The sequence below is a fragment of the Crocuta crocuta genome, unplaced genomic scaffold (assembly GCF_008692635.1).
Source record: "Crocuta crocuta isolate KB4526 unplaced genomic scaffold, BGI_CrCroc_1.0 scaffold155, whole genome shotgun sequence".
NCBI lineage: Eukaryota > Metazoa > Chordata > Mammalia > Carnivora > Hyaenidae > Crocuta > Crocuta crocuta.
Genome location: NW_027530365.1, coordinates 24,352 through 46,981, shown reverse-complemented (window position 1 = coordinate 46,981; position 22,630 = coordinate 24,352). Strand labels below are relative to the sequence as shown.

Sequence of the window (22,630 nt, the reverse complement as noted above, 5' to 3'; positions counted from 1 at the left end):
CTTTAGTAATGGGTTCTTCATTTATTCCATTTGTTTAGATTTCTTTTATTATGTTGTAAAGCCATTCTAAAGACTTGGTTTTTTTTAATATGAAATTAAATTGAACATTTCACATTTGGACATCAATGTTAAATGATCATAGCATTTTATATCTTGTTTTGGCAATTGTGTAGGCTAGGGTTATCCAGAGGAACAGAACCAATAGCAGATAAATATATGTAAGAATATAAAAACTGTCAATTAACAATTCATATATAAAACATATATAATTTTAATTTAACATTTAATGTTTAATAAATTTAATGATTATATAATAAATATTTAATAATTTTAATATAGTATTGATAAAATATAGTATTTAATGATAATAAAATGGTATTGATGTAATTGTTAATAATTAAAATGTATTAATAATGAGTTTTATATATATACTTGCATATATAGGGATAGATTGATTATGAAGAATTGGCTCATAAAATTATAGAGGCTAAGTCCCACCATCTACCATCTGCAAGCTTGAGACCCAAGAAAGCCAGTGGTGTCATTTCAGTTCAAGTCCAAGGGCCTAACAGCCAGGAGAGCTGATTATATAAATCCCAGTTCAAGAGTAGGAAAAGAGCAATGTCCCAAATCAGATAAGCAGGGAAGGCACCAAATCCTCCCTTCCTCCACTTTTTGTTCTATTTAGCCCCTCAATAGATTGAATGATGCCACCCACATTGGGAAGGTGGCCTATCTTACTTACTTACTTACCTCTACTAAGGTGGTTATACTGTGGTGATTCTATTATACTATACTTCTATTAGTCAGCCTTTTTAAAATTCATGAGTGAATAGTGATAAAGGTTTTTTCCTTGCCTTCCCTCTTTCCATATTTGCACCTTTTTTAAACAGTAGATCTTTGGCTCCCAACAGCAGCAATATATTTTCACATTTGCTTAATCATACCACATACACAAAATAGTTTCAGAATTCCTGCAGTCAGAGCGCTACTAAAAACAAACCTGCAAAGCATTCAAGATTTGTTTGCAGTCTTTTTTTTTTTAAGGTTTTTATTATTATTATTTATTTCTGAGAGAGAAAGCGTGAACAGGGGAGGGTCAGAGTGAGAGGGAGAATCTGAAACAGGCTCCAGGCTGTGAGCTGGCTGTCAGCACAGAGCCTGACGTGGGGCTCGAACCCACGAACTGTGAGATCATGACCTGAGCCAAAGTCAGACGCTTAACTGACTGAGCCACCCAGGCGCCCCTTGTTTGCAGTCTTTTTTTTGTGTTTAATACGACAAATTACTGTTCCAAAACCACTTGGATTAGTTCTTTAAGTTTTTAAAATTTTAATTCCAGTATAGTTAACATATAGTATTTTATTAGTTTCAGGTATACAATATAGCAATTCAACAATTCTATACATTAGTCAGTGCTCATCATAAGTGTACTCTTTAATCCCTGTCACCTATTTCACCCATATACCCATCCACCTCCCCTCTGATAACTGTCAGTTTGTTCTCTATAGTTATGAGTCTGTTTCTTGGTTGCTTTCCCTTTTTTTCCTTTGCTCATTTGTTTTGTTTCTTAAATTCCACATATGAGTGAAATCATACAGTATCTGTCTTTCTCTGACTGACTTATTTTGCTTAGCATTATACTCTGTGGCCCCATCTATGTTGTTACAAATGGCAAAATTTCATTCTTTTTTTGGCTGAGTAATATTCCACTATATGTATATGTGTGTACATCTTTGCCCATTCATTAGTCACTGAACACTTGGGCTGCTTCCATAATTTGGCTAATAATTTGAATTAGTGTGTTTGTATTTTGATGGTGAGAGGGGAGGAGGTAAATACCCAATGGTGCAATTACTAGATAGTAGGGTAGTTCTATTTTTAACTTTGTGAAGAACTTCCAAAAACAGTTTTCTACAGTGACTGCACCAGTTTGCATTCCCAACAGCAGTATACAAAGGTTCCTTTTTTTCCACATTACTTGTATTAGTTGTTTGTTTGAAGAATTAGTTATTCATTTGAAGTAGTTAGGTTCTCTTGTTCTGTTTGTATTCAGTTTAAATATTTTTCTCATCCTTTTTTATCTGATTTTACTTTTTAACTATGTAAAACATTAATGTATTCCAAAAGCCAAAACTTTACCAAAAAGTACATTCAGAGAAGTGTCACTCCCTGCCCCATTCTTTCTATCTACTCCCTGAAGGTAACCAAATTCATTAGTTTCTGGTTTACCTTTGCTATGTTTATTTTTATAAAATTGAGTTGTTTCATTTCTTTTCTCCGACTTCTCATTTCATACAAAGATTTACAGTGTATACTCTTGTATGCTTTTTGTTTTTCAATTATGTATATGTCCTGAAATGACACCCTGTTAATCAACTTAGCAAGTTACAACATAAGAATTCTTCCAGTAGGAAAATATGGTTCCATGTGCCAGGTTTAAATGTTTTTTTCCCCAGAAAACAAGCCACTAAAGCTCATTTATAAACAAACACCTACACATTAATATTTTATGTGAACTTCCTGGGGCTCCTGGGTGGCTCAGTTGGTTAAGCTTCCGACTTTGGCTCAGGTCATGATCTCACGATTCATGGGTTCGAGCCTCGTGTCAGGCTCTGTGCTGACAGCCAGCTCAGAACCTGGAGCCTGCTGCAGATTCTGTACCTCCCTCTCTCTCTGACCCTCCCCTGCTCACACTGTCTCTCTCTCTCTGTCTCAGAAATAAATAAAAAACATTAAAAAAATTTTTTTTAAATATTTTATGTGAACTTCCATATCCTTTATATTCTGAAAGGAAAATATATTGTATAATTCACTGCCATTGGCTTTTCTTCCTCTTGGAAATTTGCTGCTGTCTGCTTTCACTGCTCTGAAAATGCAACAATGGTGACTGTCCTTCTATAGGGTTTATTTCCATTAAACTTTTTGTTTTCAAATTATAGATTCACATGCCACTGTGATAAGTAAAACAGAGATCATATGTACCCTTTTCCTCCTTTCCTGACATGATAACATCTTGTAAAACTATAGGACAGTATCACAACCAGGAAATTGACATTACCAAAATCTACTGATTTTTATTCAGATTTCTGAAGTTTCACATGTACTCGTGTGTGTGTGTGTGTGTGTGTGTGTGTGTGTGTGTGTGTGTGTGTATTTAGTTCTTTGTAACTTTATCACATCTAGGTTCAAGTACCCACCACCACAGTCAAGATACGGGACATTCCCATCACCACAAAAATCCCTCCTATTATATAAAGCTTATTTTTAACCACTAGATTATTCTCTTATAGACATAAAAGTAAGTTTTTAGATTTTTTAAAAAATTTCAGGGTGTCTAAGTGGCTCAGTCAGTTAAGCATCCAGCACTTGGTTTCAGCTCAGGTCATGATCTCATGTTTTGTGGGATCAAGCCCCAAACTGCTCTGTACTGACAGCCTGCTTGGGACTCCTCTCTCTCTCTCTCTCTCTCTCTCTCTTTCTCTCTCTCTTTCTGTCCCTTCTCTGCTCATGCTCTCTCTCTCAAAATAAGTTAACATTAAAAAAAAAAAATCTCTATACTAATTCAAATAAAAACCTTTATAATTGAAATGAATTATGCCAGAACTGGATTTCCTATTTGTTTGTAATGTATACAATTAACTGTGACAAGTAGCCACTGTTCAGAATTCTATATCTGAGTTTCTATCTTTACTGTGTTTTAAGTATCCAGTCATGCAACAAGAATCTGACTTATGAATCACTTTCTGCTTCAGTCGGGATCTCTAGGAGTGAGTTTGTTGAAAATGCTTATCAAGAGGCACCTGGATGGTTCATTTGGTTAAGCATCCGACTCTTGATTTAGGCTCAGGTCATGATTTCATGGTTTGTGGATTCAAGCCCTGCATCGAGCTCTAGGCTAACAGTTTGGAGCCTGCTTGGGATTCTCTTTCTCTCTCTCTCTGTCTCTCTCTCTCTCTCAATAAAATAAACTTTTAAAAAATGCTGATCAAAAACTTAAAAATGAAAATAAAGTTATGCCTATATTCTGTAAGTGAGCAAAGACTAAAAAGGTAAACCAATATTTATAATAGACTTATTTTTCAGCTGTTCAAAAGTTTTGACATGGAAGAATGAAAACTTTTCCCTAAAGCTCAGTAACAAGACAGGCATTCCCATTTTCACCACTGGTGTTCAACATTTTACTGGGAATTCTAATCAGAGCAATTAGAGGGAAGGAAGAAAAGAAGGAGGGAGGGAATGAAGAAAGGAAGAAAACAAAGGCATCCTTTTGAAAAGGAAGAAATAAAACTATCTCTGTTTGCAGACAACAATAAAGTACCTAGGAGTAAACCTAACTAAAGAGGTGAAAGATCTAAACTCTGAAAACTATATAATACTTACGAAAGAAATTGAAGAGGACACAAAGAAAAGCATTCCATGCCCTTAGATAGGAAGAAGAAACGGTGTTATAATGTCTGTACTACCCAAAGCAATCTATACATTATACACTTAATGTAATCCCTACCAAAATACCAACAGTGGGGTGCCTGGGTGGCTCAATAGTTGAGAGTCTGACTCTTGATTTTGGCTCAGGTTATGATCTCATGGTTTATGGGTTCAAGCCCTGCATCAGGCAGAGCTGCTTGGAATTCTGTCTCTCCCTCTCTTTCTCTCTGCCCCTTCCCGTCTCTTTCTGTCTTTGTCTCTCTCAGTCTCTCTCTCTCAAAATAAATAAATGTAAAAAAAAAAAATACCACCATTTTTCAGAGAGCTATAACAAACAGTTCTAAATTTTGTATGGTACCACAAAAGACCCCAAATAGCCAAAGCAATCCTGAAAAAGAAAAAACTGCAGGCATCGATTCCAGATTTCAAGCTATATTATAAAGCTGTAATCATCAAGACAGTACAGTCCTGGCACAAAAACAGACATGTAGATGAATGGAACAAAATAGAAAATCCAGAAATGGACCCACAGCCATATGGTCAACTAATCTTCAAGCAGGAAAAAATATCCAACGGAAAAAGTCTCTTCAACAAATGGTGTTGGGAAAACTGGATGGCGATATGCAGAAGAATGAAACTAGACCACTTTCTTATACCATACATGAAAATAAATTCAAAATGGATGAAAGACCTAAATGTGAGACAGGAAACTATCAAAATCCTAAAGGAGGACACAGGCAGCAACCTCTTTGACCTTGGCCACAACAACTTCTTACCAGACATGTCCCGAAGGCAAGGGAGACAAAAGCAAACATGAACTATTAGGACTTCATCAAGATAAAAAGCTTTTATACGGCAAGGGAAACAGTCAACAAAACTAAAAGGCAGCCTTTGAAATGAGAGAAGATATTTATGAATGATGTAATAGATAGGGGGTTAGAGTCCAAAATCTATAAAAGAACCCACCAAACTCAACACCCAGAAATCAACCCAGTTAAGAAATGAGCAGAATGGGTGCTTAAGTATCCAACTCTTGATTTTGGTTCAGGTCGTGATCTCGCAGTTGTTCAAGCCCTGCATCAGAGCCTGCTTGGGATTCCTTCTTTCTCCCTTTCTCTGCTCCTCCCCCCACTCCTGCACATGCTCTCTCTCAAAATAAATAAATAAACTTAAAAGAAAAAAAATGGGCAGAAGACATGAATAGACCCTTTCCCAAAGAAGACATCCAGATAGCTAGTAGACACATGAAAAGATGCTCAAACGTCACTTATCAGGAAAATACAAATCAGAACCATAATGAGACATCACCGCACACATGTCAGAATGGCTAAAATTAACAACATAGGAAAGAACAAGTGTTGGTGAGGATGCAGAGAAGTGAAACCCTCTTGCATTCCTCTTGTGGGAATGCAAACTGATACAGCCACTCTTGAGAACAATATGGAGGTTCCTCAAGAAACTAAAACTAGAACTGCCCTATGATCCAGCATTTGCACTATTAGGTATTCATGCAGAGGATACAGAAGTACAGATTTGAAGAGGGACACCCACCCCAATGTATAAATAGCAGCATTATCAACAATAGCCAAACTATGGGGAGAACCCAAATGTCCATTGACTGAAGAATGGATAAAGAAGATGTGGGGGGTGTGTGTGTGTGTGTAAACATATATACATATATATATATATATGTATATCACTCGGCCATCAAAAAATCTGAAATCTTGCCATTTGCAGTGATGTGGATGGAGCTAGAATGTATTCTGCTAAGCAAAATAGGTCAATCAGAAAAGACAAATACCAGATGATTTCACTCATATGTGGAATTTAAGAAACAAAACAGATGAACATAGCAGAAGGAAAGGAAAAATAAGATAAAACAGGAGGCAAAGCATAAAAGACTCTTAAATACATAGAACAAACTAAGGGTTGCTAGAGAGGAGATAGGGGATGGGCTAAATGGGTGATGGGTACTAAAGAGGGCACTTTTTGTGATGAGCACTGGGTGTTGTATGTAACTTATGAATCATTGAATTCTCCTGAAACCAATACTACACTGTATGTTAACTAACTAAAATTTAAATTTAAATTTAAAAAATATATATGAAAAAAAAAGAAANTGTGTAACCCTGAAAAATTAAATAATTTGTGTTTCAGTTTTCATGTCTGTAAAATAGAGATTATATTTACCACAGAGAGTTATTTTAAACATTAAAATATATGGCTTGTAGAGGAGTGCCTGGGTGGCTCAGTTGGTTGAGCATCTGACTTTGGCTCAGGTCATGATCTCATGGTTTGTAAGTTCGAGCCCTGTGTCAGGCTCTGTGCTGACAGCTCAGAGCCTAGAGCCTGCGTCAGATTTTGTGTCTCCCTCTCTCTCAGCTCTTCCCCTGCTCATGCACTGTCTCTTTCTCCTTTAAAAAGAACCAAAGAACAAGAACTTTAAAAATAAAATATAGTTTGTAGGTTGTAAGATAACAAGTACAGTGCTTTGACTTTAAAAAGAGCTCAACAGATGCATAGGAGCACATGTACCCCAATGTTCATAGCAGCACTCTCAACAATAGCTAAAACATGGAAAGAGCCTAAGTGTCCATCAACGGACGAATGGATCAAGAAGATGTGGTTTATCTATACCATGGAATACTACATGGCAATGAGAAACAATGAAATCTGGCCATGTGTAGCAACATGGATGGACCTCGAGGGTGTTATGCTGAGCGAAGTAAGTCAGGCAGAGAAGGACAACTATCATATGTTTGCACGTATAGGAGGATTAGGAGGAACTTAACTGAGGACCACGGGGGAGAAGAAGGGGGGAAATGGTGGGGGAAAGGGAGAGAGGCAAACCATGAGAGACTAGAGACTCTTGAATGCTGAGAAACAAACTGAGGACTGATGGATGTGGGGGGGAGGGGGGAGATGGGCATGGGGGAGGGCACTTGTGGGGATGAGCACTGGGTGTTATATGGAAACCAATTTGACAAACTATTTGTAAAAAAAATAAAAAAATAACAGAAAGGAGACAGTGAAAAAATAAAAAAAAAATAAGAGCTCAACAAAAAGTTAGCCATATATTTCATTGTTACAGTCCAGCTATCATCATCCAAAATAATCAGTTTAGATAAATAGAATTAACTAGATAAATAGAGGCTCTATGACCTATTTACCTTTTTCTGTATAAGACATAGTAAGTATTAGGAGGGTAAAGAGAAACCTTTTTTCTCTGTAACGTTCATATAACTTTCAGGTTTCTTGAGATTTTATACAAAAACGGTCTCTTACAGGTAGTAATTCTGATATAAGTTTTTAGTAATGGAATTAATTGAAAGTTCATTTGTGGACTTTGAGAGTGTCAGTGGAGTAGTAAGACAAAAATCTGTAAGGTGGAAATCTGAATGTAAGAGTTTAATTTCAGTATGGAGGAGTAGAGACTGCATTAGACCATTATTTTGAGCACTGATTTGTGAAAAAAAGAATATTTGTTAAATTAAGTAAAAGGAGAGTTAAGCAGCATCAGGGGCCCAGCAAATACGTACTTGTAATATTGACCATCAATACTGTTGTAAAATTTCCATAGCACTCACCGCTTAGGCCAGAGAGCGAAGAAAACAAATAGTTAGGAAATCCAGGCTTGCACATGAAAAGGACATGTGTGTGGCAGGTTAACAGGCTGAGTAATTAACCTTTTTTCTATTTATAATTATCCCTAGCTTTACTGAAGTATAATTGACAAATAAAATTGTATATATTTAAAGTGTATAACGTGATGATTAAAGCACGCGCGCATGCCTCTGTGTGTGTGTGTGTGTGTGTGTGTGTGTGTGTGTGTGTGTGTACCCATTCCATGAAACTGGTTGCCATCAAGATGGGAAGAGCTGATTTCAGTTAGGAAGAAGTAAAAGGAGGAGAGGAAAGGAGATTAAAGTAAAGGTGGGGGTCACCTGACTGACTCAGTCAGTGAAGCATGCAACTCTCAATCTCAGGGTCATGAGTTTGAGCCCCATATTAGGCATAAAGTTTACTTAAAAATTAAATTAGAATGTAAAAAATAAAATAATGGGAAGAATGATTGATTGTCCACCAGTCTACTTGGTCTTGCAGTGAAGACAAGTTTCCCTGCAAAAGCAGCTTAGGCATGTGAAGGATATCCTCAAAACAGTTTCCCCAGATATTTGATACTCCGTTCCTACAGCTCTCCAAGGTTGCCAAAAACAGTTTGCTTAGCTGAGCCCCTCAATAATATCTTAACTTGCGAGAGAATTACTAACAGGTCTTTTGGGGATGCTACATTGCACAACTCCTGGGATGTAGGGCAAGCTGGAGGTCCCCAGCCCTGGATGGGAGTCACTTAAGCCCTCTTGCTCCTTCAGACTCTTGGAGTTCAATGGAAGGGGCTGGAGTTCCTTTATGACACTATCTCTCAAACTGAGGTTCAGGTGGTAAGCAAGTAAGGCCTCAAACAAGTGACTTTTAATTGAAATAATAGGGGTGCCTTGGTGGCTCATTTGGTTGAGCATCTGACTCTTGATCTCAGTTCAGGTCATGATCTCACACAGTTCATGGGTGTGAGCCCCAAGTGGGGCTCTGCCTGGATTCTCTCTCTCTCCCTTTCTCTCTACTCCTCCTTCACTCATGCATGTGCTCTCTCATGCTCTGTCTCAAAATAAATGAACTTTTTAAAAAAAGTACATAATAATAAAGGAGATTTTTTTAAAGAAAAAAATCACCTGCAGTTCCATTTTTCTCACATAAGTTTTAGCTTTTGCATAAATAACTCTCCGTTCTTTGTTTGCATACTTAATCTATTTTACTTGGTTGATATATACTGTTCCTATTCATTAGATATGAAAATTTAACATTGTATTTGTCTTATTTTTAGTAGCACAGAAATGTTAATACATAACACTGATGTGATTTTGAAAAGCATTTAAATAGAATTTCTAATTTCTCTTATAAAATCAATAGTATAGATTTGTAGTCTCTGAAACAGTAGTCACTGGCCAGCCACACATGGCTAATGAGCATTTGAAATGTGACTAGTCTGAAATGAGATATGCTATGAGTATAAAGTACATACTGGATTTTAGAAAAAACATAAAATATCTCATGAATGATTTTTATTGATTACATGTTGAAATGATAATACTTTGGATATATTGGTTAAATAAAATAATATTACTAATATAAGTTCACTTGTTTCTTTTTACTTCTTTTAATGTGACTACTAGAAATTTTAAATTATGTATGTCGCTTACATTTTATTTCTATTAGACTGCACTGATATAGATTATCATATACAGTTATGAGACTATATAAAATTGGAAAAGACACTAAAACTACAAGATCAAGGGAATGGTGAAATCATCTTTGGTATGTTTACTAGGTACAATATTGTGCAGCCTTTAAAATTATAAACATATGGGTGATGTGGCCAAAAAACATACATGTAATATTATATTAAGGGCAGAAAGTATGAGATAAAGTTATAGAAATATTAAAAAAAAAAAAACCAAAAACCTAAGAGAATTTTTCCAGTATGGTAACATGCTAACTAGAAATATGTGCAGTAGATAGGATTACAAGTGAAGTTTTCTTTGTTTTCGAGTTTAATAGAGTGTTTTTGTAATCTTTTTCACACTGAAATATATGAAAACCTTAAAACTTATTTTTCTATTACAAAAATTACTGGGTAACACTGACTCACAGGCTTTGATGATGGTATATTAGTGTTCACTGTGAGAAGGGAGCAAGCCAAGTAATCACATCTTCACATCCTCTCTCACTGCTCAGCGAAAATCCCAAAGACAGGACAGGGCGATTGGTCACATACCTGTGTTTGTAAAGGGATGAAAGAACAATGGAGGAGCATTTATGTCTTCTACCATTTTGTAAAGAAAAGAATTAGAAAACTGAACCTAAGACCTCTTGAAAAGAATTAAAGCTGTGAAAATGATGTACTGTGTTTAAATGCTAGTCTTGCTACATATATATATATATTTTTTTTTTTTTCATTTATAGATTCATGGCATTGCTTTCTAAAGTTGAAAAATCATCAGAAGAAATCGTGGAAATAATGCGAAATTTAAGGAGTATACAGGTTTGCTTTTTTTTTTCCTTTGAGGTGTATAAATTTTCATATATCTACTACCCCATTTGAAAAAGGAAGATAGGAGAGGAGCCCTAAATTGGAGAATCCAGTCCAGGAAAGAACTTGCAGAGAGTATGTCTAATTACTTTATGGGAATTTCTTTTCTTATATGAACATTAATTAACCATAATCCTTTAGTGATATCTGACTTTTTCACATTTGAAAGTAAATTTTTGGATCATGTTTAGTGTTTTTAATAAATTGTTTTTATTCAGGCATTTTAAAGCTTGCAGTAGTTGACCTATCAGAATAAATTACACTTCCTATCACAGAATTCAAGTTTTTCAGGTGAAAGAAACAGTAAACTGTATTTTCACTAGACCTGTCAGCCATGTTATATTCGTAGAGAACTTAACTCATATAAGGTGTCTTTCTTTTAGGCTTTGGAGGGCAGTAGAGAGCTTGGAAAGCTCATTGGTATCTCCCGTACGTCTTGTTTCTTCTTACAAAGAGAAATGCAGAAAACGAAAGAACTAAGTAAGAAAAATTCATAAGTTTTCAATGGCATCTCCATTCCTTATTTGTGAACTTAGATATATATTCTAACATTGTCAATTTTAGAGATAAACCGAATAGTTTTTCCCATATTTAAATTGATAGATGTTTTTATCTATGGGACTATGGACATGTATTAAAATTTTATTTAGAAAATAAGAAGCCACATACCTTTTACCAGGATATGTTATTTCAGGGATTCTTGATGAAATGAAGGGAAAGAATATGCCTTGAAAATGGCTATCAGGCTTTTAAAAAATTTGGTGCTCGTTCTTTAAGGAAGATATAATAAGATACTGCATTTTGTACTTGATACCTGTATCTATTACTTCAAATTACTTTTTCTCATTAAGTTATTCCAAGATGAAAAATTATTTGAATTCCACATTAATTCTTAACATGGAATTTTTTTTAGTGACAAAAGTAACAAAACAAAAACTGTTTGAAAAGAAGAGCTCAGGACTTCCCAACAAAGGTAAAGAGTTGTGTTTTAAGTTATATAAAAAGATCCTTTCATCTCATTTCACCATTCAAAACCAATCATCATGAGCCCTTTTTTAGTGTGATCTTCTAAAAGATCATGAATCTCATTTGAAAAACCTTATATTGGAAAAACTTCCCTGATGATTAAACTTTTAAAATGTCTTTTGAAATACAATTTTCAGTTTAAGATTTAAATTTTGTCTTTTTATTAAAAGTTCTTTCTAAAGAATACAGACAAATAAGGGCAACAACACATTAAATATATAGCAATTTTTAGCATTGAATTAGGATTGTACATTGCATGAAAAGTTTCTCTGTCACCAGTGTTCTGAAAACTTTGAGAGCATTACTGATGTTTGATCTACTGTGAACTGACGTGCCTCTGAGCATTTCACAGAATGGAACCTAAATTAGCAGGTTTTCCTATAACACATGCACATCCATACCTCAGTAAGCAAAATGATCATGGACTATAAAATATTAAAAACTTTAGACCAACTTAAGAGTTTTAATATTACTGACATCAGTGCCATTTTGCAGTCCCTGCAAATATATGAGGCATAACTGAAACCATTTCAACCAATCTAGTATATGAGACTGTATATAGGATTTAAGATGTTTAACAAATCTGTGAGGAGACTGCATCATAACGGGAAGTGTTGGGGTTCCTGCTGGTTACTTCCGAGGCCACCTAGGTCATTACTACAGGGCCACAACCCTGGCAGCGCTCCTCCGGAACTCATGCTGGAAGAGAGCTGAGCAGGCTTTCCGAGCCTTTCAGTTGAGCAGCTAACTTCCGCCACGATCCCAAGAATTTAAGAACATGAAAGTAGCTCTTAGAAAAGACTTGAGGTCTCTCCCCTCCTAGACTGTGAAACTTGATTATAATGTGTAACTGGATTTCAGTGGTTTCAGTCTCTTTTAACTTGATAAGTTTTAGAGGACTGTAATGGGAAATTGGAATGTTTATTATTTCCCACCCAGAGGAAATCTCTCATATGTATATTCTGTGCCAGTGGTGTGAATATTTTTTTTTTAATCTATAATTTCCTAGAATTGATTAGAACTCGGCTTTACATAGGTGTCTTTCACCAAGTTTTGAGAAATGAGGAAGGGAAAGTTATAGAATAAATAAGTGAATTGTCATTTTTAATAATGGGAAAAATTTTTTTTCTGAAAGTATTGCTTCCCTCCCTAAACATTTATTAAGACATTAAAGTTTAATTCCATGTGTTAAAAGTTGTCTCTTTTCAATTATCTAGGATATACCAATTCTTTGTGTGTTTATTCACGACCAGCCTTAAAACTATTTTCTAGTATCTTAGGCATTAAAACTGACTTGCCCTTTACCAGGTCTTCCCTAAGGACCAAGTGTTTTTTCATGTATAAAGGAGATCCTATGACTAAATCATGTTTTAAAATTTCTAATAAGCATTGATTATTTGTGTGGTTTAAATGAAAACTGAATTTAGATGTATAAAATATGTGGTAGTTATATCTATAGATATATATTTTATATGTATGTATTAGAATATTCGTCATCTTCCATCTGTTTCTCGGCAAGAGCTGCCTTAGCTCTTTATATTTCCTGAGTTTATTCAAATCTTCATTAGCTTTTTAACTAATTTTTTAAAACTATTATTGTCTGAAATACATACATTTATTTATATAAACTTATTTATATAAATAGATATATAACCTTTTTGGTGAGTTAATAATTTTCAACCCCTTTTACTTATACGGTCCTTTTACAAGGACTTTGCTAGTGTTTTTGGCATGTCAAACTAATTTGCTTTATACATTCCTTATTTAGGGATTTAGCCTTCAGCTTTTTAGAAGTTTTTAGAAACTTTTTAGAAATTTCTAATTTACTCCTTTCTTTTACCTTGCTATTATCCAGAATTGTTTAAATTTTAAGATATTTTAGGAATAGTCATAATATTAGAAACTATATAATATAAAAACAACTCCCATAATACATATGGGATTTGTTTTATTAGGTACTGAATGAAAATAACAACAGGGGCGCCTGGGTGGCTCAGTTAGTTAAGTGTCCGACTTCGGCTCCAGTCATGATCTCACAGTTCGTGGGTTTGAGACCCACGTTTGGCTCTACTGACAGCTCAGAGCCTAGAACCTCCCTTGGATTCTAGGTCTTCCTCTCTCTCTCTGCCCCTCCCCCACTCACTCCTTGTCTCTCAAAAATAAACATTGAAAAAAAATTTTTTTAAAGAACAAATTACTTGTTTCACTATCAAAAGAATATCCTTCAGATTCTCATAAAATGTTTCTAGAATAGTTAAAATAGACAATATCAAGAAAATTCCAGCATTCATGCTATTGTTGCCCCTTCCAAGTGGTCCTTTAGTTCTATTTATTTGTCCATGTCACTGCTAGCTTCTTTGGGATCCAATGCAGTCTTTATGACAGGCAGAACAGTATAATTGTAAAAATAACATGCTTAGTGTTTTAAATAAGTAGATATCTGACACACAGTCTTAAGGCTTTATGTAACATTCAGGGAAAATTAAAACATACAATAACATTAAAAGTACACTGAGATTTTCGTAGTTTTCAAAATAACTGGACATTGCAAATCAGGGAATGCTTTGATAGAGTATATGAAGAAAAGAGGATCTCTCCTGCTAAGTACAAATTTCTTAAACAAAGGAAAGCTTTCTTTTTTTTTTTTTCAGTTACTTAGGAAATAAGCCTAACTTCACTTTCCTTAATAATATTGGCTTTATGACTCTTAGAAAAATAATGAGATGAAAGGTCCTTTTTCTGTTACATTTGGATGTGAATTTTCATAATTATTCTTAATTTGTTATGCTGAAGATTTAAAACATGACCATTCAGTGAGTTGATACAGATGGAATGTCACATTATCATCACATGGTAAGGCATGAAATTTATTTACTTTACATAATCAACCTCTACTTAAAACAACTTAATACAGATATTCCCAAGTCAATAGATGGCATTATACAGAGTTTAGTAGTTTCATTTTTTTTGCAGATATTAGAAAATACCATCATTGTCCAGTACTTCCAGTAAACAAAATGTTTTTGAAAAGAATGTAAGCAAATTGTAGAGCAGTTGCCAAGATATGAAATCTAGACACTTAGCTTTAGTCCAAAACATATTTTATCTGTTTTGAGAATAATTGTGTAGGTTGCAGTATGCATATTTGAAATGAAATGTGACCATCTGAACTTTACATTGTTCAAAAAAGTTGATTGTCTCAGCTGTTTGTCATACAAAATATTTCAGAATTTCTAGTCATGGTCTTCAGAAGAAAAGCACAAACTATAATGTTTCTGTTTTCTTTAGCTCACTTACTGTCTTACATTGTAAAAGTCATCTAGGTCATAGGATTTTAAAGTTTTCAAATTCTTGGACTACAGGACAAGTTTTAAACTCTTTCTGTTCTAAGACTAAAAGAGTTTGATACTGCCTTTTCATTCTCACCGTCCACTGAAGTGTTTTTTAACTTAAAATTATGTTGTTCTTTCCCCCACTCAGTCTTGAAAAAGCATTTGTCATATCAGCCAAGTGATCTTACTGCCTAGAAGACTTTTTAGTTTTTCATACCTTAATGTTAAACAATATCTTTTTTCAGACAAATACTTCAGTTTTAAAAGCACTGAAGTTTGAAGTTTAGACATAATGAGCTTTAAAAGAAAGAACAAAACTTCCTTCCTATGTCTTAACCTTCTTGGTTTATCTACAGATAAAAATATGGAGGTATTTGTTTTGGTGACACAGATATACATTAATGTACAACTGTAGTCCTCAGCTCTGTATCAGGATTCACTTATCATATATGTTTTACGTGGTTCATACTTTTCCTATTAATAATGTTAATGCTCTTGTTTTACACTGTTCCTCACTGTTTTGAGGTACATTTTGACTGCTTACTTGAGATTTGTCTAGAATTTAAGGAAAAACAAACGGATTTATTACTTTTCAGAGCCTTTTAAATAATTTCTTCCATGATTTAAATTTTTGTATACTTCTCTAGAAGTGTGATCATCTTAGCTTTTAAATAATCCGTAAAAAAAATTTAAACCATAGATTTGAACTCACTTAATAGCAATTATGTGTTTAAGAGGTGTAAATAACTTGGTATCAGACATTCTGAATATCCAGGTGCTCTGTATGTGCTGATGACAACAAAATTGAAACGAAAGACGGTAATAATTCTGACTGGTTTTCTCTGCAGAAGATATTGATTATTTGTGTGTGGTGAGAGATTTGGAAAATTCAATTAAAGGAGTTGTGCAAAGGTTTCATAAATTTTCCTTCTACAGCATGTACACAGACATTGTTGCGTATTAAATCAATGCAGCACTTCACAATATATTTTCTTTGAAACATAAAAATAAATAACATTTAAACAGTTCTGCTTACTACAGAAACAAATTTTATTTTCTGTGAAGCATTTAGTCATGTGCTATCACTGACTCATACACATTTGCCAGCTGTAACAAATTTTATAGACATTTTCTCCAGAGACATATCTCACATACTATGAATTTTTAAATGAGCAAATGGTGAAGAAAGGATGTCAGCAATATAAAAATTGATCAGTTAAAAGATAAAAGCATAAGTAAAGAGATTTGTATGGTAGTCTTAATAGGTTTTATTAAATAAAAATACTATAAAAAGACAGTAATGAACAGACTGAAGACTAACCATTCTTGAGGTGGAGAAAAATTATTCTGGCACATTTAGTAGAAATTGGCTTTATGTCACCTGACAGGTGAACATTTTTTTCCCCCATCTTAACTCTTAGGGTAGTCAGGAAAGTGCCTCAAAAAAAGAGTTAGATACATTTTCTAAGTGGTTTATGTATTTTAAACACATATAGAGAATAATAAAGCAGGTATTTATAGTGTTATATAGCTAATTATATAGTTAAAGCAAGACTTCTGTAAAAATAAGTATTAGGTGACTTTTCCTCTAGCTCAGACCTCATATAGGAGGCAAGAATTTGTTTTAATTCTTCCTGTTCACACCATATGCTTCAGCCCTCTGGAATCTCTCAGAACCCCAGGCCTCTCCTACTTCTCTCTCTATGTAGATTGCTCTTTCTTCCTTCTCTGTCTAGCGAACCCCTGCTCATTCTTTAAGGTCAGCCTCAGATGTCACATCCTCTATGAACTCTCCCCAGCTGGCCTAGGGAAAACGAAATTGCTTCCTCTTCTAGGCTTCTACAACACTTGTCTGAATGTTTAGAAATGTATCACATTGTAGTGTCGCAGTGTATTGTAATTGTCCAGCTACAGGGCTCCTCCTTGGCAAACAAACAAAAGTCCTATCTGTATTGCAGCCTTAGAGCCTCATTTAGAACCTGGGTAGAAGATGCACAGTGGATATTCAATGAATGAATAAAAACAAATGTCATTCTAAGAATTTTGTAAAAGAATGTAAACATTTTCAAATACTTAGAAATTGCTATCTCCTTACATGCCTCATCCATTTAATATTTTTTGAATGCCTCCTATGAGTCCGGCACTATTCTAGCATTGATGATATGCTAATGAACAAGACAGACCTGGTCCTGCCCTCAGGATTGTAGAATCTGTCACAGAAGATAAGTAATTATAATAAAGCATAAGCATATTTTATAATAATAACAAGTTTTTTGGCACTTTCTATCCTACATTCTTAAATGTATGTTTCAGAATTATGCAAATCAGTAAGATGTTGAAATGAGAATTTATAGCCCCACAGCTATTTATAATGTAAAATAAAACTTTATGTTTAGGCTCTTTAATTTCGTTTGATTCAGCATTTATTCTACATCATATACTGTGACAACTTAAACTGTTTATTGAAAAAAAACTTTTTTCTTTCTTATAGAATCATATCGTCGTGACAGCTATGAATTCCTTAAAGGCATTTTAAACTGAGGTAGGGTTTCACCTTTTTTTTTTTAATGTTTATTCATTTTTGAGAGGGAGAGAGAATGAGCAGAGGAGGGACAGAGAATGAAAGAGACAGAATCTGAAGCAAGCACTCCACTGACCGTGGAAAGCCTGGCAGGGGGCTCGAACTCACAGACCGTGAGATCATGTCACGGAGCTGAAGTCAGATGCCTAACCATTGGAGCCACCCAGGCACCCCAGGCTTTCACCTTTCTAATTAAGGTTAGCTTTGTTAAATTCCACTGTTTTGTTCATGTGGAAACATTTTATTTACATTATCAAGTTTGGTACTGGTCTATAAAGAAGATAGGGACATGAACTTTGGAGTTTTTGTTGAAATTATAATCTAACTTTAAAAATAAGAGGATAATCTGACAAGATGTATGAGTTAGAGGCTGATTGAAAAGAAAACTATTGAGCTGATCAGCCTAGCTTTACAAGTCAGAAAGTGCATATTTTTAGGTGAGTGTAAAGAGGGCTCTTAATTTAGCACCTTTAGTATAAATAACTAACTAGATACTGACAGGTGGGTTATAGTTTCTGTAGGACACATGACTGAGCAAGATATAACAAGACTATGAATTTGGAAATGTGGTAAATTAACTAAGTAATTATATATTAATTAGTTGTATCTTTCTTTCAAAAACAGTTCCCTATGGATTCAGCAATGTAAGTAAAAGTGATAGATTTATAACTAGCTTATTATAACATATTAGCCAGAGGCAGTATGAGTCATAATGTGATATTGTCTAATGTACCTATAACTAAAGGCTCGCATTAAGAACTAGTCTATCTGAGACTTAGTGGCATCAATATTAAGTAATATTCTTAGAAGCTAACCAGATGTTGCCTGCTATCTCTTAGGAAAAAAAGTAATGCAAAATGAATTATATACTGAAAATACATTTCTTTGGAAACAGTATTTAAATGATTAGTATTAGCGTCCTAACAAACTAGCTGTTTTAAAAATATTTGCAAAGCATCTTATATACACAAAATTGTGTCACTTGCATTCATTAAAATATTTATTCTATTGTGCACAACAAACAATAGTTTATAATAATAGCTAACATTTATTTAGCTCTGTCAATGTGCCAGATACTATTGTAAGCACTTTATACATATTCTGTTTAACCTTTTCAACAACCTACATGATATACAGTTATTGTCTTTATTTTATAGGTGAGGAAAGGGGTTAAATACCTTGTTCTAGGGGCACCTGGCTGGCTCAGTTGATTAAATATCCGACTTCGGCTTAGGTCATGATCTGACGGTTCGTGAGGTCAAGCCCTGTGTTGGGCTCTGTGCTGACAGCTCAGAGACTGGAGCCTGTTTCAGACTGTCTTCCTTTCTCTCTACCCCTCCCCCGCTCACACTCTGTCTCTCTCTCTCTCAAAAATAAATAGACATTAAAGAAAAAATGTAAATACCTTGTCCCAAAATTACCTAAAAGGCAAAGCCAGGATACTAACCGGAGTAGTCTGGTGCTAGATTCTGTGCTTCGCTCACTCATAATAGTGATCTGTGATTTTCAGGTTTCACTACTGGTCAAAAGTTTTAGATCCTATTAAACAGTAAGCATATAATATATATACATATGCACACCTACTTACTATAGGGTTAAACATTTTATACAATTTCTGGTCTGTGGAAACACAACAGAAACTATTAGAAGGTGACCATAAGTATGTAGTTACAGTTCCACATCTGGCAGAGAGCATACACATTTAGTATATGACAGTCTCATTCATGCACTTAGGGGAACTGAGGAGTACTGGGAATAGCTTTGTGTTCCTGGATTCTAATAAAGATCATCACATGTTTTTCTTTTTTTTTAATGTTTATTTATTTTGAGAGGAGCAGGGGAGAGGCAGAAAGAGAGAGAGAGAGACCCAAGCAGGCTCCATGCTGTCAGCACAGAGCCCGACGTAGGGCTGGATCCCATCCCCTTGTCCTTGTACCTCAGTCCAGATTATGTGCCGTTCTTCAGACACAGTCCTTGGAGAGAACTTTCTCACGAAATCACGACCTGAGTCAAAATCAAGAGTCAGACACTTAACTGGCTGAACCACCCAGGCTCACAAGATTGTCACATATTAGGTGTGTTCTTCTGAGTCTTTAATTTGAGTAGTACTTTCAAAAATCTTGAAAGAATGAAGGTCCACCTCCCACTCAACTTCCCTTTTAGTGGGAAGCAGTGGAGAGAAAGGACAAAGAAATGAAACCAGACTTCATCTTTGAGGCATTTCCCTGGGTTGTTTTGACTGTGTTTTGGGCAGTTTCTTCATGATCTCACCCCTTCCTTGGCTTTAGTTCTCACCTTAGTTTAGTACTGTATGTGGTTTCCGGCTCAATTTGTGATCCCTCTCCTCAGCTGTAAACCCACAAACTCAGCTGCCATATAATGTCCCCTAAGTACGCTGATTTTTATTGTTCTCCCCCCAAATTCTTCCTCATTCTGTCTTTTCTAGGGATTACATTCATCCAGTGATAAGGCTCAAAACCTCAAAATCCTGTCCCTTTTTGTGGCCCCATATCCAACTGCTGCCAGGTCAGATCCCTTCCGAAAACTTTTACGTCTCCTTTCCATGACCCCTGCACTAGTTTATTCCTTCATTACCTCATCCATATTATCCTCCCTATGGTAACCTGCCTCTCTGCCCCTTGCTCCCTTTCCCCTACAGCCTGTTCTGCTACTGGACAAATTACACTTAAGAAGATATCACTACCACATTCACAGTAAGGTCAAATTTATACTGACATTTAGAACTTTCCCTAATGTGACCACAGCTTACCTTGCCTTGTGCCTCAGTCCAGATTATGTGCCGTTCTTCAGACACAGTCCTCGGAGAGAACCTCTCATTCCCTTATCTTCGTGCCTGTCTCCTTTGTTTGACATACATTTTCCCCATCATTGTCAAATACTTACCCATATTTCAAAACCTGCTTATAACTCACCTTACATTAGGCTTCCTCAGGTCTCTCTCTTCCATGTTCTCTCATTGTTCCTTTTTTGTGCATTTGTCACAGCTACCCAACTGGTATGACTAAGAGGATATCAAACTCTCTGATTTTGTCCTGTGCCCTAGAAACCTCTGACAGTCACAGTGCTCCTGACACCATGTGGCCAGCCTCCCTGTCTGCACATCAGCTCCTGCCCTTTCACACTTCACTGGTTATTCCTCCTGACCTTTATTATTTAGTGGGGGGAAATAACCCATACAGATTTGCTCCCAGGGCCTTTAATAAGCAAAGCCTTTATAAAATAATGATAGAATAAGAGAGCCTGTGAGTAAGAGAGGCAGCAACCTATGGGTCACAGACGTACAAAGACCAGCAAAGGGATGGTGGAAGCATGATTTGGGTTAAATATTAATAGGCGATACTGGGGTACTTCATCTAGAAACAATTGGGTAAATCATTTGGTTAACAAATTGTGCGGCTTAGTGTAAACAAAGCACTTGCATAATGCCAACCTTCTAAAACCTGGTAGTCAAGCTAAAGGTACAAGATTAATATTATATACATGAAATGATAATAATATAAGGCAAGTTATAATAAGTAATACAAAAATTCAGACCCCTCTTCTTTCCAAGATTCTGGCCAATAGCAAGTACAAAAAAGGGCTAGGAGTCCAATGAAGATCAAAATATCAACTTGATTAGTTGGAGGAAGTAATAACCCCAACATGGCAGGCCCTCTGGAAGAAACTTGGGGTAACTAATATACATTGTGTTTAAGGCAGAAGTGGAACCTTCTCTCTCTCACAGTGTGTCTAAATCTTGAGCCCTTGAATCTAAACCTTGAACCTGAGGAGAAAGCTGGAACTTTGAAATAGACCCATTTCCATGTACCTCTACAACAGTAAGGACCACAGACCTGCCTGTGCATGATTGCAGATGAGATAGATTAAATGGGCTGGTCTCTTTATAACCTGAAATTAGGGCTTCCTAATCCAAAGATGGATTGGACTTGAGAGTAGACAGTGAAAGGGAAACTAAGTAATGGGAAAGAGTAGTGTATAAGAAGAGTGACATATAATATTACTGGTAAAATGTGGACCAATGTTCTGGACTTGGGCCAATCAAGTTTGTCCCTCTTCCATGGGGTATAGAGAGCGGAATAATTGACACTTCCTTCCTCTTCAGACTAAGGAGTATAAACTAAGAACAAATGAAGAATAAGCAGTAGTGTAGGAATACACAACAGACATAGATCACCTCAGGATGGAGTGATTAGGTCATTATTTAAGAGTTCATTATTTTAAAATCAATTCTAGTTTTTTCACTCTATATTATCTGACAGAGGACATTCCAGATCCTAGTAATAGAAACTTTGTACTTTACTAAGAAGCTTGAATTTGAAAAATGGGTATTTTGAAGGGCTGTATAAACATACTAGGCAGAGAGAACAACATGAAGAAAAAAGGCGGAAAAGCAGAATGATTGAACAGTAGGTTCGACCACATCATTGACAAATCACCAGGCTTAATAAGGTCTGGCTTTATTCTAGGCAGAAGTGGACCAGTGAAGATTATTGTTTAGGGAAGTAATCCAAAATATGTTTTAGAGAGAATAAAATATAATTGTTATACGAAGGATGAATCCTGTCAAAATACTGCCCATGAACTGCAGTATATCTAACTATATCTAACTTGCTTTTCATTTGTGTTCTGAGATATTCATCTCCAGAGCCAGTATGGCAGCATAGGGACAATACACATGCTACTGCTCCCTGTTCTTGTGTTGTGACATATGTCATATTGATCAAAGTATCTGTTTTTGCTGGATCCTGAACTTGACTTCAGAGTCTTTCTCAACACACTTCTAGCGGTCATGATCAATCGATGAAACTTCTTTGCATGGTCTGGCATTAAAACAGAGGACAGGATTTGGATTACATGCCCAGCACTAGCTCTGCTACCTACTTAGCTCTGTGGCCTTAAGTAAGGCACTTGGTTCCCCTAAATCTTAATTATAAAATGGGACTGATAATAAATACCTTATGGGATTGTACAAAATAAGCTTAACTAGCACCTCCCCCTTAGTAACCATTTAATGATAGTCTTATTTTCCTGAATGGTATTGCCATTAGTTCTGATAACTGTGTATCAATAACCTATGGGGATAGTAAGTGAATA

At 35.5% G+C, this 22,630-nt stretch overlaps 1 protein-coding gene across 7 annotated transcripts in view; it reads left to right on the top strand.

The window, feature by feature from the left end:
• ITGB3BP (integrin subunit beta 3 binding protein) overlaps positions 1–22,630 on the top strand; it is an 88,439-nt gene that overhangs the window by 42,141 nt on the left and 23,668 nt on the right. For 5 of the 7 annotated variants that reach the window (XR_013335641.1, XR_013335640.1, XR_013335639.1 and 2 more), the window contains 5 exons: positions 10,450–10,528; positions 10,960–11,056; positions 11,490–11,549; positions 17,426–17,476; positions 18,140–18,159. Coding sequence is in view for 4 of the 7 variants with exons in the window: in XM_077766134.1 (XP_077622260.1) it covers positions 10,450–10,528; positions 10,960–11,056; positions 11,490–11,549; positions 17,426–17,475 (286 nt within the window). In the remaining 3 variants the exon portion in view is untranslated. Of the gene's footprint in view, positions 1–10,449; positions 10,529–10,959; positions 11,057–11,489; positions 11,550–17,425; positions 17,477–18,139; positions 18,160–19,961; positions 19,990–22,630 lie in introns of those variants that run through there. The other 2 variants (XM_077766132.1, XM_077766133.1) reach the window with 2 other exon arrangements.